Source organism: Solanum verrucosum, unplaced genomic scaffold (genome assembly GCF_900185275.1).
Source record: "Solanum verrucosum unplaced genomic scaffold, falcon-dt-bn FXZP01000072.1, whole genome shotgun sequence".
NCBI lineage: Eukaryota > Viridiplantae > Streptophyta > Magnoliopsida > Solanales > Solanaceae > Solanum > Solanum verrucosum.
In genome coordinates this window covers 1,012,774-1,040,544 of record NW_026020208.1, presented here as the reverse complement: position 1 = coordinate 1,040,544, position 27,771 = coordinate 1,012,774, and the positions used below count along the sequence as shown (strand labels likewise).

At 32.6% G+C, this 27,771-nt stretch overlaps 3 protein-coding genes and 1 non-coding gene across 4 annotated transcripts; 2 read left to right on the top strand and 2 right to left on the bottom strand.

Annotated features, from left to right (window-relative positions):
• Nucleotides 1–1,314: 1,314 nt before the first annotated feature.
• LOC125830208 (thioredoxin reductase 2-like) lies at nt 1,315–5,137 on the top strand. Its single transcript, XM_049509412.1, has 2 exons — nt 1,315–2,292; nt 4,816–5,137. The coding sequence occupies exons 1-2, from the start codon at nt 1,377–1,379 to the stop codon at nt 4,884–4,886; spliced, it is 987 nt and encodes a 328-aa protein (XP_049365369.1). The 5' UTR covers nt 1,315–1,376; the 3' UTR covers nt 4,887–5,137.
• Nucleotides 5,138–6,112: 975 nt separating this feature from the next.
• LOC125830287 (U6atac minor spliceosomal RNA) lies at nt 6,113–6,240 on the top strand. The gene has a single exon (XR_007443135.1). It is a non-coding gene; the product is annotated as a U6atac minor spliceosomal RNA (small nuclear RNA).
• An 874-nt stretch (nt 6,241–7,114) lies between these two features.
• Nucleotides 7,115–10,805, bottom strand: LOC125830149 (3-hydroxy-3-methylglutaryl-coenzyme A reductase 3). Its single transcript, XM_049509347.1, has 4 exons — nt 9,777–10,805; nt 8,583–8,764; nt 8,034–8,380; nt 7,115–7,744 (listed from the first exon to the last, which is right to left on the bottom strand). The coding sequence occupies exons 1-4, from the start codon at nt 10,736–10,738 to the stop codon at nt 7,511–7,513; spliced, it is 1,725 nt and encodes a 574-aa protein (XP_049365304.1). The 5' UTR covers nt 10,739–10,805; the 3' UTR covers nt 7,115–7,510.
• Nucleotides 10,806–21,314: 10,509 nt separating this feature from the next.
• LOC125830154 (mitochondrial phosphate carrier protein 1, mitochondrial-like) lies at nt 21,315–27,154 on the bottom strand. The gene is made up of 6 exons (XM_049509353.1): nt 26,916–27,154; nt 25,035–25,384; nt 24,902–24,945; nt 23,870–24,084; nt 23,588–23,712; nt 21,315–21,472 (listed from the first exon to the last, which is right to left on the bottom strand). Exons 1-6 carry the CDS (start codon nt 27,087–27,089, stop codon nt 21,406–21,408), a joined length of 975 nt encoding a protein of 324 aa, XP_049365310.1. The 5' UTR covers nt 27,090–27,154; the 3' UTR covers nt 21,315–21,405.
• Between the last annotated feature and the right edge of the window lie 617 nt (nt 27,155–27,771).

Here is a 27,771-nt window from a genome sequence, read left to right as displayed (position 1 = left end):
TTGGGAGAAGGTCCTTAGTAGGTATAGGGTGGAGATTCAAAAGATTATGTGGCCACCTAACAAAAGTCTATTATTTTGACCATAACTAAAATCAATAAAAGTTTATGTTAAAAGTTGTGTTGTTGAGAACATTTTGGGGGTTTGAAAATTAATATAATTATTAGATTAAGCCCACGTCCTATTTTTCAAACTTTGGGAAAGTTCACTAGTTATGTCTCCATGATGAAAAGCACTTTTGCTTTAATTAGTCAATTGTTGAGATTAAAGTCTTTTTTATCTTTAATCATTTCATTAGAATGTTAATATAATAATAATGTCTCTGTCATCTCTTGAATTCATATTGCTTTATTTATAATCTCAATCAAAATTTATTATTATCATACTAAATAGAGTAAAAGTAAAAATTAAGTTAAATTATATAAATAATAATAATTATTATATAATTATACACTTGTTATGTTTATCAATAGTGTAAATTATTTTTATATTATTCACGCATCTTAACAATTATGACATGTTATTTAATTAAGACAACAAAAATAATATGTGAGTACTAATTACCATCTATCCCTTGTTCCAAAGAGAAAAGAAAAAAGCAACCCGTTTCACATTATGAATTCACATCCAGGACCATTTTTACCATCATCAATCAATATATTGCAACGGATGTGCTGCTCCTCTTTTAATCAGAGATATCAAATTTGAGATCTTGAACATATATAAATTCTTTGATTTAGAGTTTAGTTTCATACTTTTATTATTGGTTCTTCAAACTTTCGATTATCCTACAATGTAACAATGTTTGTTTTTGAGCAAGATGAACTTTGTCAACTTATATGTATGGTTTATTTGGTTTGTCACCTTCTTTTTAAGTGAATTTCAATTATTATTTTTAATGTCCAGTCTTAATAGTTAAACCGATAACTGAGCCACTAACGATTTATAACCAATAAACCTATATTAAGATAATTCTATAATGATTTGACATGTGTACAAATTAATAATCGAAAAATCAAACCAATAAATTTTAAAATTAAACCCAACTGACTGATACGCAACCTTACTTGCTTGTGGCCGATATAATGCATAAAGAAAGGATGAAATAAAATCTCCCAATTTGAATAAAAGAAAATTAATGGTTTTCGTTTTTAACCGCTATTTGAATTTGGCGCCAAAGCCCACTCAAGAATGAAAATATGAAAAAACCGAACCCGCCAAAATCCGACCCATTTAAAATAAAGTTTTGATCCGTAACTATTGGCCACATGTCATAAAAATCCACTCCAGAAAGCCCAAAACACAATATAAACTCTCCGCCGGTCGCCGTCGTCGCCGCCACCAACTACCACCATCACCGTGCCGCTAATATAACCTCTATGGCGGACATACAGAAGACCAAAGTTTGCATCATCGGAAGTGGACCGGCGGCTCACACCGCCGCCATTTACGCAGCACGCGCCGAGCTAAAACCGATCCTTTTTGAAGGATGGATGGCCAATGATATCGCGCCAGGTGGACAGCTCACAACCACCTCCGAGGTCGAGAATTTCCCCGGTTTCCCGGAAGGACTCGCCGGTGGTGAACTCATGGACCGGTGCCGTGCTCAATCTGTTCGATTCGGTACACAGATCTTCACTGAAACTGTAAGTAACGTTGATTTCTCTGCTAGTCCTTTCAAAGTCATGTCCGATGAAAGGACTGTACTAGCAGACGCTGTTATTATCGCTACTGGTGCTGTTGCCAAGCGGCTTGAATTTCCTGGATCCGGCGACGGCGCAAATGGATATTGGAATCGCGGGATCTCGGCTTGTGCTGTGTGTGACGGCGCAGCTCCGATCTTTCGTAACAAGCCTTTGGCGGTGATCGGTGGTGGAGATTCAGCAATGGAAGAAGCTACATTTCTGACGAAATATGGTTCGAAAGTGTATATAATTCATAGGAGGGATGAATTTAGGGCTTCGAAGATTATGCGAAATAGGGCATTGAGTAACCCTAAGATAGAGGTGATTTGGAATTCTGCTGTGGTGGAGGCATATGGGGAGAAGTCTTTGGGTGGATTAAAGGTGGAGAATGTGGTTACTGGAGAGGTATCAGATTTGGAGGTTTCGGGTTTGTTCTTTGCTATTGGGCATGAACCTGCTACCAAATTTTTGGATGGACAACTGCAGTTGGATGCTGAGAGGTATGTTGCAACCGTGCCAGGGACGACAAAGACTAGCGTTAGAGGTGTATTTGCTGCTGGTGATGTGCAAGATAAGAAGTACCGGCAAGCCATCACTGCTGCTGGTTCAGGTAGTGATCCTAATTTACTTTGCTGTTTGCTCTTTGTTAGTTTGCTTCATTGAGAATGGCTACAGCTTCTCTATTGGTTGTGTTTGATGAATGTCATAGAGTTGAAATTACAACAGTGCTGAAGAATCCCCTTTTTTCAACAAGAAAACGAAGCCTCAATCGAAGCCCGTCTGAATCTTGGGCTATTTGTACATAGATGGATGTGAAAGTCATAAAAATAATCCAAAATCCCATTTTTTGAAATTAATTATTATTCACTCTAGTTTGGTGATTCTCTATAGCTTTAACTGTTAAGGTTTGGATAATACTATGTCCTTCTTGGAAATACTGAACAAATGTTAGCAATTTGACCCTTTATTTTCTGAGCTGGAAGTAAAGCATCAAAATGTTTTAAAGTATGCTACTTTGATAACAAGTGTACAAGGATTTTACAGTACACGACCTTGATAGATGCTGAGAATAAGGAGGCACTTTCTATCATATTAAGAGAGCTTCAAAGGAAGCATTCCTCATTGCAGCTACAACAGTAGCACCCTGCATTTTTTATTAATTGGATCCCCTATCTCTACTTTTTACGGAAGGTTGGCAGGCTCTATTGCATGAGGGTTAGGTTATCAAAGTTTGAAAATAGGAATTTCTCAAAAACTATTCAATTAGTAGTGTCAAGTGTCGATACTGACTTCCAGGAGACATCATAGATGTAATAAAAGAAGTGAGGTTTCTATTTAGCAAAAGGTGGTGTAGCGGTTCAAATGTTGATCAGGGGAAAGATCTATTCAGCTTATAGCTTAGTAAATGAAACTCCTCAAGGCTCAATGCCATGTAAGAGAGAATGAGAAGAAGGGTATCATATAGGAGTAACCAGAAATACATAATGAATACAAATGGAAGTTGATTAAGAGGAAATGAAGCATCCTGCTGCTCCTGGTATAACCAGCAATTTTCTTTATGCATTGTTTGTAATAATTAGTATGTTCTTGGGAAGTCGTTGTGGAAGAGTTTTTTTCTTCATTTTTTTTTGTTTTTGCAAAGTCACTTGATTATGGTTTGACTTTTGCCCAAGATTTTGCTGGACAACTAGTGAAAAATCACTTCCAATTAAAGAGGAATGGTAGAACAACCCTTATTAAACAATAAATTTGTTGCCCTTGATATTAATCAAAAAGATATTTTCTGTAGTCCATTATGATGGTATCTTGTAAGGATTACTTGAGCAGAAAGCAACTTCCTGAGATAGGTAAAATATTTTTCACCTCAAGGGTATAGTGTAGTGCATTGATATATCTATAAGCAATAGTTCTCTGGAAAATTGTTTCAATTCCCTAGAGCTTGAGAGTTTCTGGAGGTAAAAGTATTTGATAGGAAGTTGATTGCCAATTTTTCTTAATGTACTAGCCTGGAGCATGGTAAAGTTGTCTCCATATGACCCATAAGTCACGGGTTCGACCCATGGAATCAACCAATTATGATTGTATCGGGATAAGCTGCCTAGAATACATCACATCCCTTGGAGTGCATCCCTTCTGCGGACCGTGATGTAGGATGCTTTGTGCATTGGACTTTTTTCTTTTTTTTTATACTTGCATGGACCACAATATAATGATCAACCAATATATATTTTTCCAACAATTGTTTCTTGTGCACTGGTTTCTTGTTCTGGCTAGTGCTACTATAATCTCCTGTCTTAGTTGTCCCATGGAAAAGAAAATTTTCTTCCCATCTAAAGTGAACTTTAATCATTTCTTCCAGTCCAATATTATACAACTCAAATATAAAATAAATTGGTTTTACACCTTTCCTAACATAGTTCTGCACTTTTTGAAATCTAAATTGTGACCTCCTATTTGTCTAAGCATCAACATCAAACATTTGTACCGACCATTTGATTCTATGATCTTCTGATATCATTATACTTATAGGAGGTTTCTATGCCAAGTCAACAAATGTCAAGCAGTGCATTTGTTATGTTGGCACCTTTCAGTGCTAACCCCGACTTCCAAACTATTAATCAGTGTTGAACCTATAAGGATATTACCTTAACCAATTTTGAACTGTTAACATTTATATGCTATGGGCTTCATAAGTGGGCTGTTGTTCTTTATGACACAACGAGTCGCTTTACTATTTTGATTTGGTGGAGAATGTGAATCTCCATTATATTACTGATCTTCAAGCTGGATTTAAGTCAAAGATTTGTCTCACAAACATTAGACAATGCATGTTTCTCAACTCCCTGTATTAACCAGTACTTTGACACATGCTTTGAAGAGAGTAGTTTTCAAGGGGTAAGCTTTACATTGAATGCATGAAATATGTTGTCAATCTTGATATCTAAGTTTTTTCAAGTTTATGAAAATTTCACATCTAGTGTCAGTTTGCGACAATGTTGGTGCTCGTGGTTCATTTATATGGTCTATTGTTAGTCTGTATGTGTGTGTTAATATCCTTTCTAGAATTGTCTTAAGATTGATTGGTTTCAGGTATCAAAGTTAGTGATCCTCTTTGAAAAAACTTGTTTTGCAGGATGCATGGCAGCGTTGGATGCAGAGCATTATTTGCAAGAACTTGGAGCCCAAGAAGGGAAGAGTGATTGATAGCATGGCAGCCTAGCCGCGAAAGAATCGGTATTTGCTTAAATTCTGTATCTGTTCAAATAAATTATTGTTATCATGAATTTATCGACAAGAAGAAACTTTTTTGCAACGATTTACAAAACCTTAGGGCCATCCTTGGTACCTCAAGGTTTGGATGAATTTGATGGATACAATGGCTAGCATTTGCTTTATTGCAATTCTATCATGTGATCAGTCTTTCATGCTTTGAAGAGCTGTAATTTTGTAATCAAGATTAGATGCCATTTGATTAATTTTGAATGACTTACACAACCTCTCTAGTGATAAGGTATGCGTACACTATCTTTTCCAAACTCCACTTTGTAAGATTACACTGTATATGTACTTTTTAGAGGCAAATTTAAACTTGATAGGTTCAACTTTTAAAAAATTCTAAGATATTGAACTCATTATACTTTTGAAATATGAATTTCGAATATAATATTTGTTGCAATTTTAATGGTGCAATAAACTCTTGGTGCTTTACGTGTAAGAACCTCAAAAAATGTGTATAATAACAAACAAAATGGGTAACCTCCATCCATAGGACCTATTACTAGGGGTGGATCCATGGTACATGAAGGTTCACATGAATTTAATAGCTTTTGTTCAAACTATGTATATGTATTAACAATTAATTAAATATCTATAAATATTTTATTGTGAAAGGAAGGATGTATTAACTAAAGATCGTTATAAGAATCCATAAACTTCAAATTCTAAATTCGCATCGATCCATTACAACTAAAAAGTATGGGTGTTCAACTAGCAGACTTTGGGCTGGGTTATATAATAAAGGAGAAATTACATAAATGAGCCATAAACTCAAAATAATTTCATGTCCATACCCTAATCCAAAGTAATTCAAGAAATATTCATTTTCTCAAAAAAATTACAACCCATACACCCAATTCATTAATTGATATTAAATCAGTATCATATATTATATTAGTATCATTAGGATTGATAATTATGCTTAACTGATACTAAATCAGTATATATATATATATATATACTGTATTTGTATCATTAAAATTTCTTGTTTAGAAATTATTCATTAGTTACCTATTAACACCTCAATAGTGTTTGCTTAAAGTTGCTAAAGACATTTGGAAGTGAAATTGAGAAAAGTCTACCAAATTGTCCCACATCGCGAGTATATTAAAAAAAAATTGTATTTATATAATTTCATAACTTGGTCTAATAATGTGTTCGTAGAAAGGAGAGATGGTTGGCATCTCCCCCGACAGGGACGGGAACAGCTTTCGGGCTTTACCTGTTATCAGACACATCCGGTTAAGGCTACCCACTTCGGTGGATCTTACCCAATTTTTTTAGAAAATTATCTTTGGCGGAATTTGGCCACGTTCCAATTTCGAATACATTTTATTTCGAGAACAGAGTAGAAATTTTAGTAATTTTTTCAAATGATAATTTTTTTTAGAGAACATAATAAAATAAATTGTGTATTTAGATAATTTTTTCTTATATTTAAGCTACAAAAGTCATAGTACTATTTAAGAAAAACCTAAATGAACTATATTATTTATTTATGAGTTTCATATCTTAATTAAATATCAGACGGTTTTTATTTTCTTAATTGAACCATCACCATTTATGTATTAAAAAAATACACTTAGTTGAGTAAATGATGATAGTTCTGATGAAAAATGGGAACAATAGATAGTTGGCCTAATCTACTTCAAGATGTGTTTTAATACATAAATTATGATAATTAAGATAACAAAAAAGAAAATTAATAGTTAAAGTGTGAAACTCACAAAGTAATTCAATTATTTTTTTTCTATCGTTTAACTCTTTTATAATTTTACAACTTTTAAGAAAGTTTTTTTGATAGCCTTATTCATAAGAGTACTTGTCAAATATCCTTTATATCTTAAATGTCTCAATTAACACAGACCGAGTGGAGTCATAAAAGTGAATTTGAAATTATATGGTGAATGAAGGGAATGAGTCATATGGGTAACGACGAAGTCAGAATTTTCATTAAAGAAATAATATAAATATAGTTGAATTCCTTGATTATTTTTGTATCCATTTCAATACGAGATAATTGTGAAATGGGGTGCACGTCACTAGATACGATAATGAATTTTAAGTAAATATTATTTTCTTTAATATCTGACAAGAGAAAGTACTCCACTAGTGAATGAAGGAAATTTATTTAAAAAGATACAACACTTTGTGGCTTGTGCAGATCAAAACAATACCAATATTGAGATGCCATTTTGTTTTTGGCAATAAATTACAAAGTAATAACAAGTACAAAAGAAAATACAAAATTAAAGACATTATAAGGTCATCCACCTTGACACAAATTGAAACTTAATGATACCAACTACCTTCTCCCCACATAGTATCTTTTTTAAAAAAATATTTGCATATTAATACATACAACACAGCATACAGATCATCTTGTCTCTAATAATATGAAAATATTATTTCCTAAATTTGGTATTATAATCCTTTATTTCAAAGATGTTGATGATGATTATATTTCAAGAAAAGTTGCTTGTTGGGAATAATAAAATCTGTACAATTTTGAAACATCAAGATGGGGAGAAATTAGCTGTTGTTGCTGCATATTACTTTGTGACATCTTTGCATGATCTATTGTATTTCATGTGGCTCTTAACAAGTTGCCCAGCTGAGATAGCTGACATGAGGGATAGCTCACCCGCGAGAACCGAACCTGCTACTATTGTAGCCAAGAGCCTTGCATTTGACCCTGGTGCCTCTCTGTTGGCACCTTTCACTCCTAATAAGTTCAAGCAAGCTGATTGCGATGCTAATTGAGTTCCTCCTCCTACTGTACCCACCTGAAAAATATTCACAATAATATGCATAATAAGTACCACGAAGAAACTCATACCAACAACAACAACGACATACCTAGTGTAGAGTGTACACAGAACTTAGAGGTAGAGAGGTTGTTTTCGATAAAAGCATAGAGGAATCATATAGACAACTATAACTTCCTTGGGGTTTGAGGCATAGTTGTTTTAAAACTCATTAAAATTGTCACATGTAAAAGTTTGGGGGTGGAAAGACGGTGTACCAAGAATATAATGATGATCAAGAATAAGTATTAATATGTTTAATGCATACCTCGATTGAAGGCATGGTGACGGAAATATGGAGGTCCTTGCCATCATTTACAGCCTCCATCATAGTGATGCAGTGAGAGCTCTCAATATTTTGAGCCGGGTCTTGGCCAGTGGCTAAATATACAGCTGAGACAATATTGCTGGCATGGGCATTGAAGCCACCAAGTGCACCAGCCATGGCGGAGCCAGTGAGGTTTTTAAGCATGTTCAGCTCAACTAGAGTAGCAACCTCAGTTTTCAGAACTTTCTTCACCACGTCTTCCTTGATGATTGCCTCACAAACTACTGACTTTCCTCTCCCCTCAATCCAATTAACTGCTGCAGGTTTCTTGTCCGAGCAATAGTTCCCTGTCATAGTTCAACAATTCCAATTAATAAGTGTCTCCAGATCATGGGGGTAAAAGAAGAAAAAAATAGGTGTGCTGTCGTTGAGGGTTGACGCTACGTTGCATTGGCATTAGGCAGTATGAAAATCAAGTATACATGAAAAACCAATGAACGCAGGGTATCAAAAAAGATTTTTCTTTTTAGAAAAAGGCAGGTGGAGTACCAGATATGCCAATGATGTCCATGTCGGGGTACTCATTCTGAAGGTAATCAAGAACGTTCTGTACACCTTTGGAAACCATGTTCATTCCCATCGCGTCACCAGTGCTACAGCTAAACCTCATGTATAGATTCTTTCCAGCTATTGCACATTGAATGTTCTGTAATCTAGCAAATCTGCTTGATCTGTAAAGTCCAAATCAAAAACAATGTTATACAACTAGTAAACATAATATTGGATGATGACGTGCTGATTCCAAAAAAAAATCAAAGATTTATCCAAAGAAATTAATGAAAATGACAGATATTGAAGTAACAGACAAATCTAATAAAATCATAAAGACAATGATGAAAGTTCTAGAGAGGGTAAAAAGACATTGTTGAAAGAAGAAACAAAAAATGGATTCATTCACTGAACACATCAACATCAACATCAATGGATCTTCAAAAGGAAAACGCATTAAGAAAAGATGTCTGAAATATTAGTCAATAATAGAAGAAAGAAGGAAAGATCCAGATGTTCTCATCTACCATACTGTTTGAACACTCTCATGGTAACTTTCATCAACTACAAAGCAAAATACCTAAGTTGCGCGGATTCTTCACTTTTGATGCGGACCCATGTCATATGCTCCAAAAATACAGTACTTTTGGAGAATCCGACACGCACCCGCTGACATTTACAACATTTTGTAAGAGTCTGAGCAACATAGCAATATACTACTCTCTTTGTTTCAATTTGTTTGTATGGTTTTGACTAACACGGAGTTTAAGGGGTAAAAAAAAGAGAACTTTTGAATCTTGTGAACTAAAGAAATGTTGAATGTACCAAAATGCCCTTAGAATTAAAGAGCTGCCAAAAAAATGAAAGAGAAAACAAACGGACTAAAGAGGAAAGCAAGACAAACAAATTGAAACGGAGGGAGTATATACATTTTAATTTATACCATTTTCAAGAATTCACATTTATAAAGCTATTCAACTCCTGGACTTTGATATGATGATATTTCTATCATAATTACTACTTTTTAACAATAATTTAATACTTTTTCATAACTAGTCTGATATATAAGTCAAATTTAAGGGGTTACTATGATTCTACTAGCTTCATAGTGAAAGATAAATGCAGTAAAATGAGTATAAACATATTAAAAATCAAAACTTGAAGAAGAAGAAGAACAAGATCAAGAACACTCACTTATTGAAAACAACAGATAGAGTCTCAAAATTCATTGGATCCTCGACGAAGAACTTCAACTCTGCAGCTCTCTTTGCGCTGCCGAACCTAACTACAGGAGCTCTAGTCATCGCATCTCTGAACAAAACACTCGTAGCGCCACCGGAAACATAAATGGCTTTACAACCCCTGTTAGTACTAGCAACTAAACATCCTTCTGTGGTTGCCATTGGCACAGAAAACTCTTTCCCATTAAGTAGCAAAGGTCCAGCTATTCCCACTGGTATTTGAATATACCCAATTGGCATCTCACAACACTGTCCAAGAATTGATTCATAATCAAATCCATCTAATGGTAACCCTTCCAATGACTTCCCTGAACTCCTCTGTAACGCCTCTTTTCGAATAAAAGCAGCTCTTTTACAGTCACCCAACTTAGATTCCAATGAATATGATGGTATTCTCCCTTCCACCACCGATTTGATAACCACCTCGTCGTCCTCTGACAAAAATGGTGTGATTATCTGAGCAGTTTTTTCAGCAATAGGTACAGATTTCATTGGGATATTTCGTCGAACAGGTGGTGGTGTAACAGTTCTATCAATAAATTGTTCTGGGGATTCATCTTCAACGTCCCAAGAATCATTATTTCCCTTAGAAACGAAAGATTGAACAAACCCAATACCAAAGAACCCCAACAGATAAATAATCGAAGCGATCAACGAAACCATAGCAACTAATTCAGAAAAGTTAAGCACGTGGAGTGGAATTCCATTACGGATCTTCTCACGCCATCTGTGTAGAAGAAAATACATGACAGAGAAAAACATGGTGAAGAACAAACCATTTGTAAGGTACAAAGGTAATGGAAGAGCATCTGAAGCTTTAACAGAGGAATCTTGATTATGGGGTTTGAGAGGTTCGCCGGAGGAAATGTGTTCGGAAGGGTAAAGGGGTTTTACAGGTCGCCGGCGAACGTCCATCGTGAAACTTTTCCGGTCGCCGGAATTTACAGAGGAAATTGGAGGAATGTGAGGAAGTATTGTGAGTGATAAAGCTAATGTATCGGAAATGTATTTATAGCAAAAAAAAAAAACATCGGCTGGCCCTCTTGACTTTTATGGCCACCCCTTAATTAAATTTTAGTATTTTTTTTTAGAAAAAAAAAACTAAATTTTGTCTATTGATAAATTTCTTTTTATATTTTTTGATAAATTAATACTTATTAATTAGATCTATATTTCTTATGTAGGGAAAAAAACACTCTTTTTCGAACCTCGTTTATAGAATTATATTGGATCAACACAATTGAAATAACGAAGGTAGAATTTCAACTTTTTCAAACTCACTTAAAACCGTTCGTGATCCCCACTTCACTCCTATTCCATTCCTTTCGACTCGCAAACACAATAGTCGTACAGTCGAATAGTTGAGTTAGACGGGGGAATAACGGTCGAACTACAACTCTAATTACTGGTTTGGCCGGTTCGATGACTCTATATGAATTAGCGGTTTTTTATCCTTCTGATCATGTTGTTGATTCAATGTGGAGACAGGGTATGTTTGTTATACCCTTCATGACTCGTTTAGGAATAACCAGTTCATGGGGCTGTTGGAGTATCACAGGGGGGGCTGTAACGAATCCAGGTATTTAGAGTTACGAAAGTGTAGCCGGAGCACATATTGTGTTTTCTGGTTTATGTTTTTTGGCAGCTATCTGGCATTGGATGTATTGGGATCTAGAAACGACTTCTGAATATCATAATGATGATTTTAAGTGATAATAATTGGATTCTAAATTTAAATTTGTATACACGGAATGAAATGATACAAAAATATTGGTTAAGAAAAATTTATTGAATTTGGTGAATCTGAATGTGGGCTACTAGCTCCCCCTATAAGCAGAGTATTTTTTCTCTCATTTAATTACTTGGTTGAAAATTGAATCCTTCTAAAATAATTGTCTAACTCCATGAGGAAATGAAAAACTTTGCATACACTTGATTATTTATGTATCTAATTTTATATATTGTTTGGTTTGTAAATAGAAAAAAAATATTCATATATTAATTTTATATCATGGTTATTCTATATAGCATTGGAAAGATCTTCTATTTTACATTATGTAACATATTAATTAAGTTTAATGACTTGCATCCTTTTATAAATATCATAACTAATATCAATTTTAGCATGTGTTAAATTTTATTAATATAGACTAATCATTAAAGGAGATCCCATAAAATCTGAATTCAAATTTATCCATTTTAGCTTAACATAGTTTAATCGCGAATTTCAATCCATTTTTTGTCTTCACTAAATCACAATTATTTTTTTGAAATATGTTTCATCATACTCAATAAGATCAGGTCTTGGGTTTTGGGTCTCGAATCCCATGTCTCGAGTATCAGGTCCTAGGTCAGGATTGAATAGGTCTTGAATTTCGAATATCAAAATCATGCGTTATCGAGTCTCAAGTCTAGAGGTTTAATTTAATTCGATGTCGGGATCGAATCCTAGGTCTCAAGTCTTGAATTGAGGTCGAATTGCGGATTGCGGTCATGTCTCAAATTTAAGTTATGCAGGGTTGGATCGGGTAGGGTCAAAGTTGGGGGTCGAAATCGAAGGCTTAAGCCTCGATGGATTGTAGGGGAGAGGTGTACTAGAGCAAATAGTGGGGTGGGGGGGGGGGGGAGTTGGCCATTCAAGAAAAAAATTAAGTCAAGTTGGCGGGATCAGGACACAACTCATTTCAATTGATCAATTTAACCCAAGTGATTTTTTATTAATTTATTACATTTCAATTTGCTCAATATCAACTCAATCCTTCTATTTAACACCGTTAAATCTAGCAAAAACTCACATAAATGGAGTGAAAATAAATGCTTATATACAAAATAATAAAAAGGCTTGGTTTTTGTTTATTTAGTCAAGTTGACTCCAAAATTGGAATGTGGGAGTAAACACAAATATGGATATTTATATAAATACAATATATTGTGAAAGTATATTACTTAAAATTTTGGATAAATTTATAATTGGATAAGTTTGTAATGACATAATTTGTAATTGGATAAATTTATAATAAGATAAAATTACAGTTGGATAAGATTGTAATTAATTGAATAAACTTGTAGTAAGATTAAATTACAGTTGGATAACCTTGTAATTAAGGAGAAAATTTGTAAGTAATTTATACAACACTTTTTATCCTTCTATAATTAGAAATTCAATTTAGTTCATTTTTATATTAGTTTGAATAATAATAATCTCTCTCCCCAACTTTTTTAGCTTGTCACAAATTTTCAATTATTTTTTGCATGTCATTTTTAAGTGAAGTTTGATCATGCGTTTGATCATAAAATTTGGGAGAATTATTTGACTTTTACATATAACACGATTTATATCCATAAGTTCTAAAAATTATTAAAATTTCTCATAAGTTTGTCTTATTATTTTATAGTAAATATGTTCCGTGAAAAATAACCTTATTATTTAGTTGATGTCAATCATCATCAACAAAAAAACAACAGTATGGGCAAGAGCAGTACAATAATTGTATACTCAAATGTGTCAGTGATACAGGATAAATTATAACTCATTAAAAACAGGTTGTTCTTTTTAATGGAGTTGGTTGTAAATAGATATTAATTGAAATTTATAAATATGAATATTTTTATAAAATTATAAAAAAAAATTGGGTTGATTTTTTTTTAAAAAAAAAAATCAAATGGCCAAATTCTACTTTTTTTTCTAGAATTTGAAAACCTGAAATGTTTATCAAATATATTTGCCAAATAATGACAAATAATAAGGCCAAACAGTAGTGCCCAATTTTTTCCAAATATATTTGTGGTCCAAAAACACCTTAGCTATATGTCACTATTTTGAAATCGAAATGTTGTTACCTTTCGTAATTAAATAAAGTCTCCCTATTTATAACAAAACACAATGTATTAGGGATTACCTAATTAATTCTATTAATATAACTTAAAGAGTTATTACTTACATATAGCTTCCTCGTTTTTACATAAATTAACGCATTAGACAATTATATCTTTTTTTCTATTTTGTGTATTTTATCTTTAACATTAATTATTCATTGTCTAAATTATTTCTAAAATTCACTGAGACTTTACACAGATTAATATAAATATTATTCATCGTGGACATGTAGAAGTGAACAAATGAAAAATATAAAAACGAAAATCACTATAATGCAATAACACAATGATTTAATTCACTTATTTCCCCAATACCGAATTTAAAATTTTCAAAAATAGTACTTCTTTTTTTTTTCTCTATTTTTTGTTTAATAAACAATAAAACGTAGACTTTTATTATTTAATGGGTTTATAGGATAAGATAGAGACAGCCAAAAACGAAGAAATGGGCAGTCATGCATCGACTCTCTTACGTTTGTACACAATTGAAATTATTATAGTCATGCATCGACTCTCTTACGTTTGTACACAATTGAAATTATTATAGAGGCGAATTTAAAATATGAATTGCACGTATATATTTAATGAACTTTTTAATAGACATATCAGGTTAATTGGACTGACGTTTAAGTACTTGCGCGATGCTAATTCCCCTTCCTAGCTTCAATTATATTTTTCTTAATGACTCGTCAATTTGTGTGTGTAAAGTTTCTAAGTTAAAATTAGAGAAAAGACATAATGTAAACACCTGAAGTTATCTCGAATTAAGACACCTTAACTATGTAAGCATCTTATTACCTCCCTAAACAAACCTGAACATATATTATTACATCATTTTTTATCCACCTGACATAGAGATGCACTCTCTTAAAGAGTGTGAACAAACTAAAATAACGAATATAATTTTATTTTTACAAGTATTTTGCTATAAAATATATTTTCTTGTTTTTCTTATTATTTTAACTTTTTTTTCTTATTCTTTTTCTTTTTCTTTCTTCCTCCTCCTTCAAAAATTCATTGTCATCTCCATCGAAACTTCTCACCTTCAATGTCACCTTTTACCACAACTCCACCTCTCTTTTTTTACTACTGTTAATTTAACTCTCTTCAATTTTAAAATTATATCTAAATATTTTTTTACATTTCGAACAATTTGATAAACCCATTAGATTTCAAGATAATTAGTAGGTATCATTTAGTTTTTTTATCCGAATTTCAGTTAAGCTTTGTAGATTTTCGGGGAATTCATTGATTCTTTCAAATTATCATTTCTAATTTTGAAGTTATATGAAAAGGAGATTAATTAATTGTTGATACCTTCAAAATTTTGATTTTTCTTAGAAAAATAATTAGTTTTGTTATCAATAACTCAACAAAGTCCTGAAAATAGTATGATTTTTTTTGGAAAAAAAATCACTGGAAGAAAGGAATTTGATTGAATATGAAAAAAAAACAAAGAAAATGAAGGAGGGGATCAACTTGACGTGGGGGTAGGGTGAGGGACTGAGGGTGGAAGGTGAAGAAGAAGGAGAAGAAAGAAAATGGAGGGTGGAAGATGAACTAGAATTTAAAATGAAATTAAAATTAAAGTAAGTCAAAAAGTAAAAGAGAGAGAGAAATAAAGAAAAAAAAGATAAAGATAAACTTAAAATGAAAAAAAAAAACTATATTTCAAATTAAATTAACACGTGTCAAGTAATGATTGGTGTGCAATAATACTTGTTTTTTAAAATATGGGACTGATCATAAAATGATGTAATAATATAAGTTCGAAATTGTTTAGGGGTGTAATAGAATGTTCGCATAGTTAAGATGTCTTTTTAAAAATTTGGGACAACTTCAGGTATCACTTTATGTCTTTTCTCTTAAGATTAAGTATAACTATATATGTAATATCCTAGTTCCTATCTAGTTGTTAATGAGACAAGTCTAATAAAGCTTATCGGCAAGAAAGTTCTTAAGAACGAAAAATTCGATTAAAAAACTATTTCATAATCGATTCTTATTACTGAGTCGAGGAAATGGTCAACCACTTGTCTGTAAGAAGAGGGCATTGATCTAATAATAGATTAATTTTTCTTTATTTTATTTTTATTATCTAAAAAATAAGTACAAATAATCTTCTATTAATAAATAAAGATTAGCAGCCTATAATTATAAAATACTAGTGTTGTTAAACCACCCCTAATTTTCAAGACTTAGCTTGTTCCACATTCCAATATACTATTATGCCTTTGAAATTTACTTAATTTAGTTAAAATATTGGTTTCCTTATCTTAACGGAATGAATTATATGTTAGTTGAGTTATTTTTCCACTAATCTTTTTTCTAACTTATTGTAAATTTCAAAGTCCACTTTTCATGAATAATATTTCAATAATTTATATTATCGCTCAAATAAGTCAAAAATCATAATTTGATATGATTAATATTCTCTAATACTATTTGCACCTCATGTAAATTCTAACACTAGTAATGAGCTTATATATTATAGCTCCAGCCAACCTATATCGTTATTAAAAGGCTAGAATTTAAGGTTAAAGAAAGAAATTTTATTTTTTTTGATAGAGTATTTTTTAATTAAGGGTGTGCATTCGATTTTTCAATTTGAGTTTTTTTTTTTATTTTTTGAAGAAGTGTAACTCAATTCAAATCGAAATAATTTTGTTTGGTTTGATTTTTCTCTTTTCAATATGGTTTTTTTCGATTTGGTTATTCGGTTATGTCAATAATTAGAAACATAATCAAAGTTATATTTGCAATTTGAAAAAAAAAAATATATATACAAGGTGGAGTAATAATTTTGAGTCTCTTAAATATACTTTCTAATATAAATTACCAGTAAAACGTAAAACACAATTCTTAAAAGTATATCAACTATAGATGTCCAAACATAAAATATAAACTAAATCATAATGAAAAAAAATAACTAAAAAGGAACGAAAGTGATTTTTTTGGTTTATTTGTTTTTTTTATTCGAAACCAAACCGAAAAATCAAGCAAAGTAATTTTTTAATCCAAAATCAAATAAAAAATTAATCTTAATTAAAATTTGATTTGTTTGATTTTTTGATTTAATCCAAATAATATACACCCCTATTTCAAACCCTACAAATCAAAATAAATTAGATTAAACATATTTCGAATATCGTGTGGTTCTTAAGTTGATTGAGTATTCTTAAAGTTATTAATTAATACTCATACGAGTGTCAAAGTGAAAGGAGACTTTTGATTTCCAATGAGGAATGCATGCAAATTGCAATATGCATGCATATGGCGGGCGGCTGTCCTCTTATTTTCTCCGTTCGTTTATATTGTCATGTATTTTTCAAGAGTTAATCTGAATAATTTTTAAAACTAAATAAGATTATATTAATTCAATATCCTAAAATAAAATTTTAGATATTTAAAAACTATATGAAAAATACTATAAATTGCAATATTTTTCATTTTAATATGATGAAAAACACATCTTGTGTTGTGAACCCGACGTGACTTGGTAAGGGCCTAGGGGCTATTAGATACTTTTATTTGGGGATCCAGGCCCAATTAGTATCTCTATTAAAAAGGACTAGAAGTTAGAAGAAGGGGCATGGAATTTATGTGAAGCTTTGACTTTCTGATCATCTCATCTCCTTTCTATGGTCTAGTATCTCATCCCTTTCTAGTTACCTTCGTCTATGTTAAGCTATCCGTAATTAGTGTGTTATTACTTTGTTGTGTGTATTCTACCTTGTAACTTGTATTCAGTAATTAATATATATAAGAGTGCTTCTGTTGGAATTGAGTTTGTTACATCTTGAATGTTAGTCAAAATTCATATCGTTTGACTCTAAAAAGTATTATATAATTAAGCTATATATTATATGTATAAGAAATTTTTATATTATCATATGGAGGCGAAGTTAATATTTTAATTATTATATCGAGGGTAAGGAAAAAAAAAATGAAAGAGGTGATTACAAATAGAACATTGAGCCGTTATAGTAGTTTTTTAAAGGCTCAACCAACTTTCACCTGAGTTGGTTACCTCCTCCGGTTTCATTTTATATGAGTTAGTTTGACTCGGTACGAAGTTTAAAAAAGAAAATACTATTTTTTAAACTTGTGATCTAAAATAAGTTATAAAAAATTATGCGGCTATAAATCATTTTATTAAGGGTATATTTAGGTGAGACGTACATCACCATACTTGACATTGTGCGCATTTCAAAATGTTTAGTAATAATTTAACTTTAAAATGGTTATTTTATCTTTAATGGGGTATTTATAACCACACAAAGGTCTTAGAATTTTAGACTATAAGTTATAAAAACTTTCTTTTAATTTGATGGTCTCAATTATTTGGAATCTTAAGGTATTTTTTTAATCATTATAATATAGAATCTATAAAGTTCAAATCTTAACTTCGCGTTTGTAATGTTTTTAATTTTTTTTATATTTGGTTGGTTAAAAATATTTTGAAAAACACTTTATTCGAGGAAATGAGTTTTTTAAAAAATGAAAAAAAAAATATGTCATCCTGACAAGCCGTAGGAATCACAAATTTCATAAATAGCATTTCACGTTCATTATCTCCTTCCTATTCTCACCCTCAAACTTTGATCATATATTGATGTTGTTGATCATGACCCATTTTTCTTTTCTTTGAATAAGAAAACATTTTTCATCATAAAAAATTTCATTCCTACCAAACTCATGACCATAACCTTCAAAACAATTTTAACAACCTAGTTTTTGTAATGATGATAAGGATTGAGCAAATTTTTATGGACACATGTTTTTCTCTAATAAATATCTATTTAATTATTATTGTCATTTCATGCCAATCAACCATTTTTAGTTGATCATGTGCATATTAATGTCATAATGTGATTTGAAATAACAAAGCCAAATGTAATTAATTGATTTTGTAATATGTGGTTGTATTATTATCCTTATTGATATATATATATCAAACAGCAAAACTCTAGAGGTCGATTTTTCACAATTTACTATTACTCCATATTTCAAGAGAATATAATTCTAAATATAATCCAACTATCACATGATCTTTATAAAGAGGCCAAAAATACATTGTTTAGTTAATTAAATGTTATATGTGTTTAGCTAAATATTATAAGAATCATCAAAATTAGAATTTATTAGTAATTAAGGGTGCAAACACGCAATTATCACTATTTTTTTTATTAAAAAAAATGAATATAAGGACATAGCCTATATGGTGATGATAAGAATTTAAACCAAAAAAATTGGAGTTTTCGCCTAATACGATTGATATGTTTTTTGTTTTTTTTCATCAAAGAGTAATATGTGGTTTATATTTTCTTCATTCCAATTAGATATTCCCAAAAATCACATTTGAAGTTATTTTAAATGTGCTTAAGAGTAAGAAGCCAAATCGAAATTGATATTACTATTATTTTTGTAAAAGAACCTAAATATGTCGTACTCATAATTAATATTAAGCTTATATTGATTCTCAAGCATAAAATATTTATGCTAATTAAAATACTATTAAAAAAATGAAAACATGACTTTCAAAATCGATCTCTGGTGGTCAATTTGTTTTCTTTATTTGAAACTTTTTAACCATAGTAGGATACATTTCTACTACTAAACCATTAATATTTGTTGGTTTAAGACTTCGATTTTTTTCTTGTTATACGTTTTAAATTTATTTATTTTTAAAAAAAAATTGACCTCGCAATTTTTTACTCTAAAAAACCCAAAATAAATTGAAAAGAACAAATAATGCTACAAATTAAATGAGGTTCAAATGCATTTCGCAAGATATTTATAATGAAGACCAAAATTAGCAGTAATTAAAGAATTTGATTATTTTTTTTAAATAGTTTGAATAGTGTCATCTAGTTGATGTTATTGTAGTAGTAAAATCAAATTTGATCAAAATTTAAGATCGGTATGCATGGAATATATAATTTTTTGTTTCATTAAACTGGTCAGTCTCGTATGATCGTCTCCAACTATTTAAATTTTTAAATAAGCTGGTCATTCACTTGAATATGATATCAAAGTTGACAAGATATCTTATATTAAATTTAAAATATCTCATTGCAACTCGAAAAGTAAAATATATTTCCGCCTATTATTAATAGGAGTTTCTAGAAGGCACATAAAGGACTTGTTGAAGAGTCGTAGGTTAAAATTTCAACGATACATATCATCAAAAGAAGTTTTACATGCTTGGCCAATGAAAAGTCGGGCTAACACGTGATCATCACTTCATTTTTTTTATCATCTCGTCTATTTTTGGGCTATATGTGCATATAGGCCACTTTGATGCACTAAGTTTTGGCTATGCACGGGACTTCAAGCAAGACTAGACCACAAAGGTGACTCTATATTTTTGCAATAGACTATTTTTCTCACAGCTTGAACTCGTAACATTTTAATCAGTTACATGACAATAACTTTACCAATTCGCGTACGATGCAACTTCTTGGACTACTTTACCTATGACATAATCTTTCTTGTTTTGTCCCCAATTTTAGGGTTGTAGACTTAAGTGCCCAGCAATATTGTCATCATCATTACTTATAGCCTATATTAATGATGTCAATTTTGACTCATATTTTGGAAGACAAGAAATAACGTTCACTAGCCTCTTTTTGGCCATGTTGTTGAGAAACAGTCAGTATCATGAAGTTCCAAATTATGCCGAAGAAACTCCCAAGACATTCCAAATTTTACCAGCGAAATTTGAAACTCCAAGACAATAACTATTTCTCAATAACACAAAAGAGTTGGCTATTTCCTAATTTTGCCCCATAGAAAATATAGTTGAAACCTCTTGGAAAAACTAGTGTCAATATGGTCCAATTCCTAACTTGGAGATTGAGACAAAATGCCTTTATGCAATACAACAACATATGATGGGGTAGAGGGTACGCAGATTTTACCCTACCTCAAAGGTCTCTAGAGAGGTTGTTTCGGTAGACCCTCATGAAAAAACAACTCCAAAGCAATCTCGAGAAAGAAGTAACAGAAGTTCAAGAAACAACAGATAATAACAATAACAACAGATAGTAACATAATGAAAACAACAATAAAAGAATACAAAAATCGAGAGACAAGAAACAACAGAGAGTAACAGAAATTAAAGGAGAAGAAGCTATAGGAGCAAAAATGCCTTTATGCAATATCTTCACAAAATGGTTCCAAAATATGAAAACAAAAATCAACAATAAGGTGCTCACTTGAGCAGCTTTGAAATCATACAAATCAGATGAATTCATCATGCTTATTATCAAAATTCTGGCTCCGCCACCATAAACTGAGAAGTCAAAATTTGCCAGATCGATACCGTAAACTGACATGTACTCAAAAACAGGAAACAACATTTTGAGTAACTGTGGTTCTAGCTAGTGGAATCTCTTAAAACCATTATTGAGTAACTATCCGGGCCACAGATACAACTCCTGCGCCGTTGTGTAAGTTAGTGCATGACAGCGAGAGAGCCTCTCTTCTCGCGAAAAAAATTTCACCTTCTTCAGGTAGCTTAAAAGAAATCTGTCCCACTCTAGAGCCAGCCAGGAAATTGAGCTATTTGCTGATAACAAATGGCCTGTACATCGATTTATTTGTTGGTAAATGATCAAGCATTTCCGAAAAACAGTTAAGAGGATCGCTAGTTCACCCTATTTGCAAAATTAGGTGCACGAGTATTCGTGTGCTCATTAGATTCATCTTGAATGACTTTGATCCATTTCATCTTCTTCTATATCTTTGATTACATGTCCACTGGTTGGCCTACAAAATATACATTCAAAACATCAAGGCAAGCATTTGGACAATATAAAAGGCAAAGCAAATACGATTTTGTTCTATTGATTCAAGGACAATCTCGGACAGTCATCCAAATTGACGATACATTGATAATAGCTAACACATATTACACAAAGAATTGGACATTGACAGAGAATGCAGGTGACGGGAAAATTCAGAAGAAGCAGCGAAACAAATATCCTAGTGGATTTTTTTACTATGAGAGTCAACCTAGATAATGTATTCCCTCTATAACATGAATGTCTGCTTTGACTTTGCAAAACAATCTGAGCATCCAACCCAAAATATTCAGGTAACGGGTGGAATAGCTCAAAACTTGTATAAACCCCTCCCAAAGCTCTTACACAACTCACGTAGGACAACCATGTAACTCAATACCTTCCTGCAACGTTACTTGATTTTTGCACTTACGCGGCAACTTTCATATAATTTACAAGTGTAAGAATGAGCTTACCAAAAGTTGACTCTGATATTTATGAAAGAATCTGATAATACAACCTAATACCTTAAAGTAATGGATGGAGTAGCCCATCCACCTTAAAACTCCACCCAAAACTCGCCAAGCTTCCAGTTATCCTGAAGCGAAATAAAAACATGGAGTCTCCCATCACTGGAACTTTCAGGCCAGAATTCTTCTGTATCTCCCATCACAGAAGAATTCCTACACGGAATAATAACTCTTCCAAACAAAATTTTCGTGATTAGCTACTCAAAGGCTTAACACAGAACGTGTGATGTTCGAACTATAATAGTAATGAATTTGAAGGGTAGTGGTATTAGTTACAGTTGACCCTTGTCAAAGTGATGGAGTACTGACCTTAACTCTCTTTTTTTATGATTGTGGTGTCCGGACCAAGTCGCACGCACCTTGACTAATTCGATGGGTACGTTTGTACCTACTAAGGTCAGACTTCTCTATAACAATCATCCTCTATGACATTTCACTATCACGGCCAGGTTTTCATTGGAATCATTTTTTCATGTTATGTTATATTATACGTTCTCTAAAACAATATTTTGGTAAACAACCAAACAATATCTGGACAAACGACGGCTTATAGAGAGGTTCGACTGTATCTACCACAAGCACATGTATTGGATAACTCTGCCAACCAAGGCTATACCGGATGGGAAGAAATCACCTGGTGCTTTTTTTGCCGAATTTGAACCTAAGACCTCATAGTTCCCCCCTCATTCACCACTAGGCTACACTACTACTATGCCTCAATCACAAGCAAATTGAGGCTATAACCAGTACTTGGACAATGTATTTGGCTACTGCTCTGTTGAACTAATTAATTCAGATAGAGAAACTACCTTTCAAATCAGACTTGGACAAAAATTTGGCTATTGCCCTTTTTTTTTAGAATATCTAGGCAGCCAATGCGACCTCCCTGAAAGCAGCCAAACCCCCTTTTGCTGTGTTGATAGCCCACTAAGTATCCAACATACAATACTTCTTGTATACATTTTTTAGAATATCTAGGCAGCCAATGCGACCTCCCTGAAAGCAGCCAAACCCCCTTTTGCTGTGTTGATAGCCCACTAAGTATCCAACATACAATACTTCTTGTATACAGGCAAGCCTTTGCCCTTCTCTAATGAAATTTATTACTTCAAAAAAAAAGTATCCAGCATACAAAATCACATGCTGAAGGTATTCTATAATCTTTTGTTGACTTCTCCTGTTTCTTTTTGCTTATATTCCACTTGCACGAACATTAAGTTGTTTAGATAAAGCTCAACGTGAATGTCAATTATACGTGCTTGAGTGTGCACATATGCCTGGTGAGAGCAATTATTATCACTTCTCGAGTTACTGTGGCTCTTCTATGTCTTATAATTGGTCAAAAATCCTATAATCTATCCAATTCATGAGAAGCAAGAAAAGCAGTTCACATTAATAATAGCTATGTGTAACTAATAACTCTCATGGCTTTCAACTGGCAGATGCATGTCCAAATAACAAGAAATCGCATGCCAATATTCATGCAAAACATGCAACAATAGAAAAGTGAAAGTTGAAATTGAATCATATCATGTACCAATTAGCTATATGAGTATGGAAACAGAACTTACAATCCACTTAATATTTTAATGGAGTCGTAGAACAACCACTGCAAAGTCACAACTGGTCCAACAAGCATTATCCTAATAGGAAGACTTCTCGTAAACAAATTAAGAAACCCAATTTTCTTCACAGCCTGAAAAGGTAAACGGGTAAAATCAGAAATGAAGCAAACATGAGAATCATTGTAGTAGACATCTCTTGTTCTTTTTGTCGGTACTTCTTGTTTTTCATTTTTGTTTTCATATTATTTTATTTATTTTAGGGTGTGGGAAAACAGTAAGAGATTTTACCTGTTTTAGGCTACTGGCCTTCTTGTTGTTAAGAGAAGCAACAATGTTGTCAGCGGGGTTAGAGATAATACTACCAACAGATCCAGCGGCATATCCAGCTAAACAAGTTACACTGAGCTGCTGAGTTCTTGAACAGTCTTCCCTCCTTTTCTGGATTAACTTTTTATAAAGAAAATTCACTGTATGCTCAAAAGTTGAGAACATAACTATTGAGACTGCAACGGGAAAAACAGTAACCAACATTAATTTTATCGATATCATTCTACTGAAAACCCCAAAAGCATTTACAATGTAGCAGTATATCTAATCTATGTTTCTCGGGACTCCTCGAAATTTTCAGCGGGTGCGGCAATATTTTTGGAGAGTCCGAACAACATATCAGCTAAAAGTCATCAATTTCTTCTACAAATACACCATTCAACTAGACCAAGATTAGAAATAACAGATGGTAGAGTAATATTTGATCTATAGCACAAATGATACTCGTATTACCATTGCAACGCATTTCAGCTAGATTTCAACTAAAGCCAATAATGCTGCCTCAGACTTAACAAAAACAGTTCTAAGTGGCCACAGAATTCTGACTAATAACAACAGCATACCCAGTGTAGTCCCACAAAGTGGGATATGAGGAGGATAGAGTGTACGCAAACCTTAACCTTACCTCAGAAGTAGAGAGGTTGTTTCCGATAGACCCTTGGCTCAAAGAAAGACAACTCAAAGCAGCCCCAAACAAGATGTAACGGGAGTACAAGAAACAGAACAGAAACTACATCAAAGCAATACGATAATCGCGGTACAAGGAACAACAGATAGTAATAGAATTGAAGGACAAGAGACTACATGAGCAATACTACAAGTCTACAACTACTAATATGAAGAATTATGAATAATAATTTTAATTATTTCTCTAAACCTCAAAAGAAAAGAGTGCCCACAAATGTTTCATAGGTATCACATATAGGTACAAAATTTCATAAGATGTATACAAATTTACATCAACTGAATAGAGTGTCAAAGACTGAGAGATACATGGTATATTACGACCCAGTAGCGGAATAAGTCCCCTGTAAAACCTGAAATCAGAAAAAGGAGTTGTAGAGATAGTTAATATGAAGAAACGTTGCACCAAAGGAGAAAAGAAGTCCCACGGTTGGATTCATACCCATGGAGGCCTTCTGATGCATATATTCTTGGAAAGCCATCAGAAAGGCCTTTGGCAAAATGAGGCTGAGCTTGCACACGAACTTTAATGGCCTCAAATGGACAGAGAGCGACATTAGCAATTACTTCAGCTGATGCACTGCTGGCGAAAAATATCAAACTCTTGTTCTGATCCACAAGTACATTTGAGTATACTTTCTTAAAGTATTCATACAGACCAAATCTACAAGCACCCTGAACACCATAGCCAAAAAACTTCCCAGCCCATCCTCGCCAAAATGCCGAGGGACCTTGTTCTCTCAACAAAGTCGTAAAGCATGTGGAAATGCTACCATACTTGATAGGGTGCACCTACAAATTACAAACAGTAATTCATAATTAAGTCCATAAATGAATGGGCAACTATATCAACCGAAAGGGGATTGATGTGTACACAAATCAATCAATCAACTATGAATCAAAATTCCAAATTAGTTGGGTCAGCTTAATAATGCTTTGCATCCATTCACTCTATTGAAGCATCATTCAAAATGCGAATAATTTGACTTTTTAATATTTATACAATTTAAAAATCTATCATTCTGCGACATTAGCCAACTCTTTATCTTAGCATTTTGTGTATAAGAAATCAGAAATGCAACTCTACGTTTACTTCTGACTCATTCTGACCAAATGACAACCCAAAATTATTTTCTCAGCCTTAAGAAGTAACATAATCTTAATCAATACAATTGACAGAAAAACATTAACCCCAAAAGATTACAGTCTTGATCAACTCCACACCTGTACAAGCTTTCTCACATTACTACAAGCTCCCAAGTCTGTAACATCAGTTTTATTTATATAAGATAAATCCTCACCAAAATTGAGTGCGCGTTGATAAAATCCAAATAAAGTCGGGTTAAACATTGAAAATCACCAGTAGAAGAACCCCATATTTCCTCTTTAGAGAATCCCCTAATAGTATCAAAACAACTAAAAATAGATTCTTTAACAAAAAAGAATTCGGTTCAGATATAGAATATCTATCCAGAAGTTTTCGTAACTCAATCATAGATGACGGAATCATCAAAGCACGCCTGAATATTATGTGGTTTGTGCAAATGGAGGGATGCTTAGTGATGGGACTACTCATCTTGTTATCACCCCTCTTGATGTTGTCAAAGTTAATATGTAGGTACATTTATCACCATTCTTCTAATAACAACTAATACCACTTGATACCAATCTGGTGAGTTAGAGACAAGTTCGAAAAAGGTCAAATGAATTCTTCACATATTTTCCTCCAAATTAAGGTACTACTACTCATGTTTAAAGCATCACTCTTTTTTTGGGTTCTACAGAAAAACCCCAATCCGTTTTTCTTCTAGATGATCTCCTAATAGTTCTAGAGCAACTAAAATGAGATAGTTTAACCAGAAAGAATTCAGTTCAGATATAGAAAACCTATCCAAAAGTTTTCACAACTCAATCATAGAGGAAGGAATCATCAAAGATTTGACCTTTTCGAAGTCTATATATTATTGGGAACAAGAGGTATTAGTTGCTAGAAAAATGATAATAAATGTACCTGCATATCAACTTTGAGTATATCGAGAGGGGGTGTTAAGCACCCCTCCAATTGCATAAACACCATAATAACCAAATGTCAATTCTTCAGAAACTAAGCTACTGCTAATCATGTTTAAGAGTCACTAACCCCACTTCAGTTTTTCTTCTAGAGAATCTCCTAATTGTTCCAAAGCAACTAAAAAGGACATTCTTTAACCAGCAAATAACAAAACTCAATCATAGATGATGGAATCATCAAAGATTTGACCTTTTCGAACTCTTATCACTAACTCACTAGATTTAGAAGAAGAAAAAAAGATGATAAATATACCTGCATATTAACTTTGAGTACATCAAGAGGGGTAATAGCAAGATGAGTAGTTCCAGCACTAAGCATCCCTCCAATTGCACAAACACCATAATACCCAGGTGTAAATTCTTCACAAACTTTTCCTCCAATTAATTTACTCATATTTAAAGAAGCAATCTTTTTAGGGTTTTCCATGAAAACGAAGAAACCCCAATTCGTTTTTCTTCTTTTTCAACCCATATCTGCACCCAAAGTTTCGAATTTTTTTTCAACTGCTAATGTAATGGATCTTCCAAAGAATTTGGAAAGGGTTTTGGACAGGGTTTATGTAAAAGAGCTAAACGACGTCGTAATATACTGTTTCCTTATTTATTTATGTGATAATATTTGACTTGTAATAAAAAAAATATTTAAAAATTTGTGTGGTGAAATTATTTTATTAAAGGTAAAAAAGATATTTAAAGCTAAGTTATTTCTAAGCATAGATGCAGAAATTTTGGCAGTTATATACGGATTAAATAGTTTTAAGTTATACATTATTAATAAACAAGAAATTCTGGTAAGAACGGATTGCGAGGCTATTGTAAAATTTCACCAAAAAATAGAAGGAAAAAATAGTAGTAAAAGAAGATGGTTAAATTTTTTAGACGCTACATCAATATACAATATATCTTTAGAGCATATAAAGGGGAAAGATAATTCTTTAGCAGATCAACTAAGCAGACTTATGAAAACTAACTATTTGTTTTCAGCATGAGTACAGATAAAGACGGAGCATCTAGTTCAAGTTCAAGTGGGCAAAAAGACAAAGACTTGTTGCAGACTCTCTTAGGAAATACTTCATTTCAACCACAAACAAAACAAAATACAACGAGCA

Excerpts from the sequence above, each read along its gene's own strand:
- LOC125830149 (XM_049509347.1), bottom strand. The coding sequence starts at position 10,738 with ATGGACGTTCGCCGGCGACCTGTAAAACCCCTTTACCCTTCCGAACAC. Across the intron at positions 8,765-9,776 it reads CTATCTGTTGTTTTCAATAA|ATCAAGCAGATTTGCTAGAT; the intron begins GTGAGTGTTCTT and ends TGGACTTTACAG. Across the intron at positions 8,381-8,582 it reads GGACATCATTGGCATATCTG|GGAACTATTGCTCGGACAAG; the intron begins GTACTCCACCTG and ends GAACTATGACAG.
- LOC125830154 (XM_049509353.1), bottom strand. The coding sequence starts at position 27,089 with ATGGAAAACCCTAAAAAGATTGCTTCTTTAAATATGAGTAAATTAATT. Across the intron at positions 24,946-25,034 it reads GCATCAGAAGGCCTCCATGG|GTTTTACAGGGGACTTATTC; the intron begins GTATGAATCCAA and ends TTCTGATTTCAG. Across the intron at positions 24,085-24,901 it reads ACTGGGTCGTAATATACCAT|TCTCAATAGTTATGTTCTCA; the intron begins GTATCTCTCAGT and ends TTCCCGTTGCAG.
- LOC125830208 (XM_049509412.1), top strand. The coding sequence starts at position 1,377 with ATGGCGGACATACAGAAGACCAAAGTTTGCATCATCGGAAGTGGACCG. Across the intron at positions 2,293-4,815 it reads CATCACTGCTGCTGGTTCAG|GATGCATGGCAGCGTTGGAT; the intron begins GTAGTGATCCTA and ends CTTGTTTTGCAG.